Here is a 10144-nt window from a genome sequence, read left to right as displayed (position 1 = left end):
CAAAATTTTGTCCGTACTCCACACCAAGTTTTTGTCTGTGGTACCTTTGACCTCCAAAATTTCATCTAATACTTCAAAGTTCATGGGTCGTTCATAATTTGGCGCAAACTTATAAACACGACTAAGCTTGGGACCCAGTATCAACGACACTCAACCTGGCTTGTTGGAAACGGCTACGTGGCGACCGTCCGTCCTTCCGCGCGTCAGACAGAATGCGGCTTATCGGCTTCCGCGCAGACGGAATGGCGGCTTCCGCGGAGCCGTTTACGCGGAAAGTCGGCTTCCGCGGAATCCGTGCGAGGCTGAGGTGGATTTGACCGTTGAAGCCAGGTTGAATCTCGGCCGTTGATTTTCTTACCGTTTTTGCATCAATGGTCACAAAAAAATAGCCTTTTTTTACTGTTTATACACGAATTTTTTAATTTTTTTACACTTTCATCATTTTCTCTATAAATATAACTCATTTCAATCCAATTTCTCACAACATCATCCAACAAATTCTCTCTACAATTCTCTCTACAATCTCATCAAGCTCTATATAATTTATATAATATAGTTTCTAAATTAAATTTTCTATATAGTTTAATATATTATAGTTTCTAAAATATAATTTATGTACCAAAATGTCTGGCGAGTCATCGTCTCACCGAAGATCTCGTCGAAGCTCAAGTCGCACGCTCACACCATCACCATCTACACATGAAGAAGAGGCTCAAAATCAAGAAGTTCAACAACCAAACCCGCTCTCTCGAAACTATCCGCAAAATTGGTTAGCCCTTTCTCAAATTCCAAATTTCGAAGACACCGATTTAATCCAAGCCCCCGTTCTCGATCCAAGATTTTCATATCAACCCCCGAGCTACAATTTCACTCAAGAAGAGATGACCCAATTAGACCAATTTGCACCGATATTTCCTTTTGTCCCACAACAACATCCTCATATGTCACAACAACCACCACAACAACATCCTCATATGTCACACCAACCACCACATCACCACAACAACCACCACGATCTCCCGTTTACGAAGACGCTTACGAGGCATATCGAGAAGGAATTCGTAGATTTCATCGAGAGTCACAATCACCCCCTCAACAACAACCACAACAAAATCCCGAAGAACATCCCGAAGAAGATCCCGAAGAAGATCCTGAAGAACATCCCGAAGAAATTCCTCAACCTAGACAACAAAGGAGGAGGAGAAAACCTCGTTCCGAAATGTGGAAATATTTTACGGAGATAAACGACGACGAGGGAAAGAAGGGTCGATGCAACAAATGTGAGAAGCTCATCAACGCCGACAGTAGGCACCAAGGGACGTCCGCATTGCACCACCACTACAGGATGTGCGTCCTCCCCGGATCTTCCTCGTCTCACACTCAGGTAAGTAGACACGATCCCCAAGAATATAGGAAAGAACTTGTCAAGTACATAGTTTCTACCGATCAAGCATTTTCACATGTAGAAAGTAAAGGATTTGGTAGATTTGTTCATTATTTGGCGCCTGACATCATAGAGATTTCTAGAAAAGCTTTACGTAGTGATATCATGAAATTTTTTGAACAAGACAAAGAAGAACTGAAAGCCCTGTTCATGCTTAGGCGGTTTAATGTTGCCCTCACGTCCGATATTTGGACTGGTAATGCTAAGATGGACTACATGAGTGTTGTAGCCCATAACATAGATGAGGAGTGGAACCTTAATAAGCGTATTATAGCCTTTAAGAGAATAGAATGTAGTCACACCGCAGATAACATCTTAGATATCTTTTTAAGTGTTATAGATGAGTGGAACCTACGTGATAGAATCATATTCATCACCCTAGACAATGCCGCAAACAACAACCGCATGGTTAGAGCTTTACGAACTAGGATACCGAACCAAGCATCCATTTTACACCAACGATGTGCGACGCATATAATCAACCTTATAGTGAAGGCCGCGTTCACACACTTCGACGTAGCTATTACTAAAATAAGAGAAGCCATATCTTGGATAAACAGCTCAAACTCTAGAGTAGACTCCCTAAAGAGACGTTTTTTATTTAACGGCCTTGAGGAGAGAACCTTCCACGTACATAACAACACTAGGTGGAACTCAACGTGGCTAATGTTGACTACGTTCTTAGCCACCGGATACGTAGATGTTGCTACCGAGTTTGTGAGACGTCAGGGGGGTCACGACATTACCGCCGAAGACATTGCAGTGGCTAAGTGTTTTTGTGAGTTTTTACACATTTTTTATGATGAAACATGTGCATTGTCCGCGGTTTACACTCCCACGTCTTATTTGACGCTTCATACGGTTACAAAAATTACCGCACATCTTTATGAAGCGAACCATTTTGAATTTTTTCGACCATGTATCAACTCCATGAAGGAGAAATTTGAAAAATATTGGGGAATCGAGAAAATTCCTTGCTTATATGGTTTTGCATGCATTTTGGACCCTCGAATGAAATTCGGAGGTTATCTCACTTTTTTGCAATATTTGAAACGTATGACTGGAAATGATTACGTAGAACATGATCATACTAGGGTCGTGGAAGAGTTTTACACATTTTCCAGGTCTTATCAACGCCAAATCCCAACTGCCCCCGAGCCGAGTCCATCGAGACACGTACCATCAACGAGTAGAGGAGTGTTTCGAGATCTAGCTCGCTTTGTTCGAGGAGGAAGTTCAACTCCAAGTTCGTCACCACATCCCGAACCCGCTACCGAGACGTCACAGCACGACGAGATCGTGCTATACAACACTCAACAATTTGCATCTATGGGCCAAGAGGATCTGAACTTGATGACATGGTGGAAGCAACACGAAAACATGTTTCCAATATTGTCCAAGATGGCCCGAGATGTACATTCAATCCCGGTTTCAACGGTTTCGTCCGAATCGGCATTTAGTAGCTCGGGTCGCATTATTGACGACCGAAGACATAGCTTGAAACCTAAAATGGTCGAGGCGCTAACCATTTACAAAGATTGGTGTCAACACGAACATCGTTCTCAAGAAACGTTTATTTCCGTTGATGAATTTGATAATTTTGGTGTCAACTTAGAAAACATGAGGATATAATCCCGTTTCTTGAATATTTGTAATCCTTTCGTTTTATTTTTCTTTTTATGATATTTATTGTAACCACGGTTTTCTTCCGCCACAAGTGAGGGTTCATTAATAAAATTTTCGTGGTTCCGTCCGCGTTTCTTACTTAAAACAAAAACGTCTCGATTTACATTTTAACCCTTTTCATAAAAAACGTAACATTTTAGTCCTCTTGATTTTACATATTAATTGAAATCAAAACGGCTTATTGGCTTAACGGAATAATGCCTTCCAATAAGAAACGGAAACGGCTTAATGGCTTAACGGAAGGAAAATTTCCGTTAAGCCATTAAGCCGTCGATAACGGCTTATTGGAAGACCGATTAAGCCATTAAGCCAGGTTGAAACGACACCATTGTGGGTTTGATTGCTCAGCGATAAAGATAAAATAAGATATTTATCTATATTCGAAAATGGGTCTATGACCATGTTTAAGTCTCTTAAGATTTACAAATTACAAAATATCCCACTTCACTTAATTGTTTTTTATTTTACCCAAATTCATACACGTATATGTCAAAATCAATTATTCGTTATGATTTTGTCATCTATACACATTTTAAATGCAAATTAAAAGCAATACTCAAAATTAGACAATGTTGTATGAATCAACTTATATAAATTAGATTCAATGTCAAATAAAAAGCGCAATTTTTTTACTAATGACGTTTATTGTAATTTATTTTGTTGTTATTTTCACATAAGACAACATGTGAAATAGTATATTCGTATATTTTATGTAGATAGTTTTTGTAAATAGGCATTTTGTAAAATCTTTCAAAATGGTTGAATACAAAATATTTTGATTATAAGCTATACTACCTATGATCGATTGAAATCAATTAAAATTATTATAATAAAAAATATGTACAAAATCATTCAATTGACATGTCTTATTTTATTATATTATTCATAAAATCACTTAATACATTTTGATAGTATAATAATAAGAATTTTGAAAATATCGTCAAACGTTGGCTAATATGAAGTTTTTTTTTATTTAATTTATTATATGTGATTTATAGATAAATGTTGTCGCTCGTTTTCGGACAACGATTTAGAAGCCTCAAGCGGTTAGACCCAAGGCCGGACCAAGTGATCTCGCTTTGGCTTGAGCGTGTCGGACTCGATATCTCGAGTCTCCCCTTAGCTGTCAATGGTCCTTGAGTTCGCCGGTATACATGAAAAAGATAAGAGAACCGTGAACTAGGAATGGAAAACAGATGTGGTGCCTCTGTTTACCTCTCCGACGCTTAACATTAGTGGGATTGAGGTGGAGAATAGAGGTTTTAGATGGTGAGAGGTCAAAGATGAGCGAAACGAGTGAAGAATGAGTTCAGCAGCGTTTCAGGACTCAAAAATGGATTACCTTTAGGAGAGGACGGACCTCTGTATTTATAGGCGACCAATGGGTGTTTTGGGCAACCCCTTGGCCGAGTGAGTCTTTGGATCGGCCATTGGCTGGCTGAAGAGTTGGGCCGGCCAATGGCCGAGTGAAGTTGAGTCGGCCATTGGCCGAATGAGACTTGATCGGCCAATGGCCGAGCGAGAAGCTCGGGCCGGATGAAGTTGACTCGGCCCTCGGCGGGGTGAAGCGCCTGGGCCGGGAGAAGGTTCACTCGGCCATTGGCCGAGTGAAAGGTCTGGGCCGGCATATGGCCGAGTAAACTTGGGCCGACCATTGGCCGAGTGAGACTTTGGCCGGTCGTTGACCGGCGAGACTTGGGCCGGGCGTGACGCTGGCCGCCCGGGAGGTGCCCTGACGGTCCTTGTCCGGCCAGGGGTCGGCCTGACGGGCCCTCGCCGGCCGGGCGCCGGCCGAGACGTGGCGTGACGGTTTTGCCCCTGTCGGTCACCGATAGGCCGACAACAATAAACATTTACGATGTTCTATTTCTTTTAATACACTAAATGATTTGTTCAATGATCAAGTATCATGTAAAACAAATAATTATTTTTTACTAATATCATGATAATTTATAGTATTTTGTTCAATAAAATAAATAAAAAATTAATTATAAAATATAATTATAATAATATAACTTAATTTGAAACTCATGTAATTTTAGTACATTTATTTTTAATTAATATAATTTATTGCATAATCAATATTATATTTGAGAAAATTTAATACATAATAACTAATATATGTGGATATTTTGAATTAGTTTAATTCACTTACCTAGTAGAATTAAAAAAAAAATGGTCAAATTGTCATTTAAATACTCATTAAATGAGTTTAATGTTTTATGATTTTTTGCTCAAAAAACACATAAAATTATTTTATCTATTAATTTAAAGAATAATGGTATTATTAATGCTGTGCCAAACAAGGTGATTGAGTTTTAAAGACAAACCAAATATCAGTAAAACACATTTTTGAAATTCTCTTGTTAAAAAACACAAAATCTCATATAAATTAGAAAGGTCTGCACCAAATAACACCGTTATCTTTATTCAATATAAAAGTTCATCTCATGAGATAAGTTTTTATCAACTTGAAGAGCTCTCTGGATTATGGATGAGATAATTTTGCCAATTACATCAAAATTTCAAGAATATATGTTATTTTCCTACGAAAGCATATAAAAAGGGATTTTGCTTATTCAATAACGTATTAGCGATATTGGTTTGTGATTTGGGTTAATTTAAAAAAATACAAGTCAGACAGATCTCCTCTCCGAAATACGAAAGAAGTTTAAGGTTGTGTTTGGTAGTTAACTCAAAAAGTTTTTGTTTTCTGTTTTCTAATTTTTGTAGTTGTACTGAAAAACTGTTTTGTAGTTGTTTTCAAAAAGCTGTTTGATACAGTTTTCATTTTTGTTTTTGAGAAAGTGAAAAAACTGAAAAAAGTGTTTGGTATAGTTTTAATTTTTGTTTTTGAAAGAATGAAAAGAGAAGATGAGGAGAAAGAAGAGAGAATAGAATAAATTTTTTTTTCAAAAATACCTTTTATTTGTTTTCAGTTTTCTTTACTTTTTTCCAAAACAACTTCAAAATTTTTTGAAATTTTTTTCCAAAAACTTAAACCAAACATGTTTTCAATTTTTGTTTTCAATTTTTTCAACTCAAAAACTAAAAAATTGTTTTTGAGAGGAATATTAAACATGGTCTTAAGGAGGGTGTAGGGTAGACTAGAGATTATAGTGATAATAAAAAAATAAAAATAAAAATAAAAGACGACGGATTATAGAACACTAAGAGCATCTCCAGTGGAGCGCTATACGCTTCCTATTTTAGCGCAAGTGCTCCACTGGAGCTTTATTAACCACGCTATAATAGCGTGTGATGTTTTTTGACAACAGTGCAGCGCTATTTGTAGCGCTGCACTGTTAACCTGCGTTATTTATTTTTTTTTTTGTAAGTTTTAAAATTTGCCTAAATGCCCAAATTTCATATAATTATTTAATATTTATCCCTAAAATTATTTAATTTATATAAAATTTATTATTTTGTATAATTTGAAAGACAACAATATTTTAAAATACAACAATGATATTTGCACGTTGCAAGAAAATTATAATATTAAAACGGTCATATTAAACTAATATCAAACACAATTACATTAGCAATTTGGAAGACAATCAACAAGAAAACTCAAAAGACATAAAAAAAAAACACATCGCACTTCGGAATGCATTGATTGAGCACCTGTGGGAAGAGTATTATAATTCCGAGTCATAATTGTTTGTGTTAAAGTTACTTTTATTTGTTGTGTTGTAGTTTGTTTTACTTTATTTTAATTGAGTTGTGTTGTAATTTTTTTTTTAATTGTATCGTGTTGTATTTTTTTTTTGTGTTGTGATTTTTATTAAATAAAATTTTATTTTATTTAATGTGTATTTTTATTTATAATTATAATTAATTTATAGAGTAATATTTTACTCATTATCATAATTCTTCTAAGTTATCTAATTAGTAATAATAATAAAAAATATAGGGGTATAAGTATAAATAGGAAATAAAGGGGGGAAAAAGTAGAGTGAAAAATAGAGTGGAAAATAGAGTTCGGTTGGAGAGAAATCACTGTTTACTAAAAAATAGAATGAGAAATAGAGTGAAAAATAGAGTTATCGGTTGGAGATGGTCTAATTACTCTATAATCTATAAATAAAAATAAATAAAACACTATTTACGTTGGAGTGCGTTACACGCCAAAAATACACCGAGTGGTAACCAACAGTAAATTCGATGAAAAGTCCGGGCTACTTTTGTCATTTTACGTCTAGTTTTCTATACCGATTTCACCCCTGACGGACGGTTGAGTTTTTTCGCTTCACCTCTATAAAGCACCCAGAGATACCCCACCAAAAAACCCACGCCATTTTCATTTCAGTACAATTTAAGCATTTTCTCTCCTAGGGTTAAGGATTTTCAGTCTCTCTTTCTCGAACTCTCGTCTCTTTTTCTCTCTCGAAATGGCAGAGCAGCAGGTTCAGAACGGAGGAGCCGACAAGGTCGCAGCGGAGACGCCGGTGGTCTTCACGTCGGTGAAGCCTCGGCTTCAGGTGGAGGCTCCGAAGGCCAGCGACGCCGTTCAGTTCTACAAGGCGGCGTTCGGAGCAGAGGAGCTCAGCCGCGCCAGCCATCCCAAGCGCAAGGCCGATCAAGAGCTTCCTCACATCCTCTCTGCTGAGCTCAGCATCGCCGGCTCCACCATCATCGTTTCCGACCTCTCAGATGGCGACTCGTAAGCTCTCTCTCTCTCTCTCTCTCTCATCGTTTGGTACACTGTTCATACTTGACTGTCATGGTTTTGTTAGATCTGTAGGTTTATTTTTACGGTTTTACGCTATACTGAGATGAATCAGCTTATTCTTTGTTTTAAACGTTATTTTGGCTGTTCTGTTCTGTGTGTAAGTAGTATGTTGATCTATTTTGATATGGACTTTGTTCTGCTTGTTATAATCAGTTTATATATTATATATCACTTGTTTGGATGTTTTAGAATCGTATATGTACGCTTTATTTTACAATTCTTTGCATATACCTTTATTTCCCTTTCTATTTTGGGGTCCTAGATTATCGTCTCTTGTATTCGTTACACTGCGTTGAGTTTTTGTCCATTTTTTCTTGACTTTGGAGTTTTCTATTGGCAGATCTACGTTTTATTGTTATTTTCTTACTTCCTCTTGTTATCTTCCATGCGTCCATGCCTTTTTTTTCGTCGTACGGACAACTTGTTTTGTCTCTATATGTAATTTCTTTCTCTTTCCTTATCCTGCTATTCTCAAAACTGTCCTATATACTAATAATTTCACTTTTTAATATTATCCTTTCAAGGCGTTTGTTGTTTCAGAAGTTCGGACAAAGTATTTATTGTTATTGCATCAGATATTTTATTAGTTTATTCCCAACTTGTGACCTTTTTCCAGGTCAAAGACCTCCGGATCTGGAAACGGCGTTGCTCTCTGCCTGGAAACTGTCGACGTCGACGCCGCTGTGGCCAAGGCCGTCGCCGCCGGAGCCGTGGTGGACGGTGAGGTCGTCGAAGGTGAAGGCGCGTGCTGCGGTGGGCGCGTGGGAAAGGTGAACGACCCATACGGCTACTCCTGGCTCATCTGCTCTCCTGCCAAGACTGCTAACGTGGAGGCGTAGAGACCGTTCGATCGCAACCAAAGACGTCCCTGCTTTTTACTTGATTGTCATTTCAGTTTCAATCGGATGTAGTAAAAGAAAATGTCTCTTTAGGCGTCAGGATTTTGCTGTTAGCGTGGGTGGCTAGGGTTTTAGGCCTAAATATTTAGAATTTCATAATACTATGACAATCTCGTTGATGAATGTTTAATTGATCTTAATAGATCATTTTGACGGAACTATTTACGTGTTAATGTGATTTTATAACTTTGACTAGCTACTTTATTTTTTTTCAGCTATTCTTCCTTTTCTGTTTATTTTGCATTTCATAATAGTCGTCTACTAATTGTTTATTGGATTTGCATTAACGTTGGGGCTGTGAGGTACTGACACATGTCCTATGATTTTGGTGATTTAATAATGGGTATGTTACATGTATGGACTAAGGACGTTGATGGGTTCTTTTCTAGTGGGTCCCACTGAACAGGTGGGACCGTGGGAGAGTCTCGTGAAATAGTTCACACGAACACAAGGCAATTAACTCTCATTTTTGGAAGTTTCATTATTGTCGTTCTGACCCCGGTATTATAGAATAATTTGGTCCTATGGCTAAATATAACGTTACATTACACAGAATTTGAAGTCTTTTCTTGTTATAATTATTTTTCGTCTTGAAAGGAGTAATTACGACTGAACGCTCGTGTGTTGTGCCCTCAGTCGGTTTGATTTTTGCGCTCATAAACTTCTTTTAATTGTACCGTTGGCACTAGTGCATAAATAAATGGTGGTTTGTTATTGATTTTTGAAACCCTGGCTTCTAAAAGTTGTTCGTCTTCCCCTAAAAAAAAAAAACTGTTCGTCGAAAGGCGCCATTGCATTGCCTAGTGATCTGATATACAAAATGTACCATTTATAATTATAAATATTAAACTTTCTTTTCCTCCTGGTACTTTTTTTTACCACCCGGCCTCACTCGATTATTTTTTTTTTCTAATATAGAGTATCCACAAAACAACACCACATTATTCTTTTATAATACATAGAATATCCACAAAATACACCATGAATGTACTATCACCAATAATCAGAGAAAAATAAGCACATAAAAGTTTCTTAATTTGAGAATGATGTTGTGGTATTGGCTTAATTCCAATTTGAAGTGGTGATATCTAGTTAAAAGCTCAACGCAATAATAGAATAAAGGGTCAAGCGGCTAAATGGCCAAATAGAACTTAAGGATTTGCAAAATAGCCAAAGTTTATCAAGTATAAGCAAAATAGCCAAGCTGCGATTATTAATCCAGGCATGATTAAATTTAATCCACACAAAATATCGGGATTAAATTTAATCCAGGCAGGATTAATTTAGTCCAGGGATGAGAGTAATGGCTATTTTGGTTAACCTAATGAAACTATGGCTATTTTGCAAAACCCATAGTTTGAATTGGCTAGTTCATGCCATTTT

At 37.1% G+C, this 10144-nt stretch overlaps 1 protein-coding gene across 1 annotated transcript; it reads left to right on the top strand.

The window, feature by feature from the left end:
* The first annotated feature begins 7393 nt into the window (after positions 1-7393).
* LOC149387857 (Lactoylglutathione lyase / glyoxalase I family protein) lies at positions 7394-8956 on the top strand. Its single transcript, XM_089624607.1, has 2 exons — positions 7394-7793; positions 8479-8956. Exons 1-2 carry the CDS (start codon positions 7522-7524, stop codon positions 8699-8701), a joined length of 495 nt encoding a protein of 164 aa, XP_089480733.1. The 5' UTR covers positions 7394-7521; the 3' UTR covers positions 8702-8956.
* Positions 8957-10144: the final 1188 nt, after the last annotated feature.

This window comes from Urtica dioica, chromosome 8 (assembly GCF_054948205.1).
Source record: "Urtica dioica subsp. dioica isolate 48M chromosome 8, U.dioica_male_clone48M_v1_H2, whole genome shotgun sequence".
Classification (NCBI taxonomy): Eukaryota; Viridiplantae; Streptophyta; class Magnoliopsida; order Rosales; family Urticaceae; genus Urtica; species Urtica dioica.
This window is presented reverse-complemented; position numbering and strand designations above follow the sequence as displayed.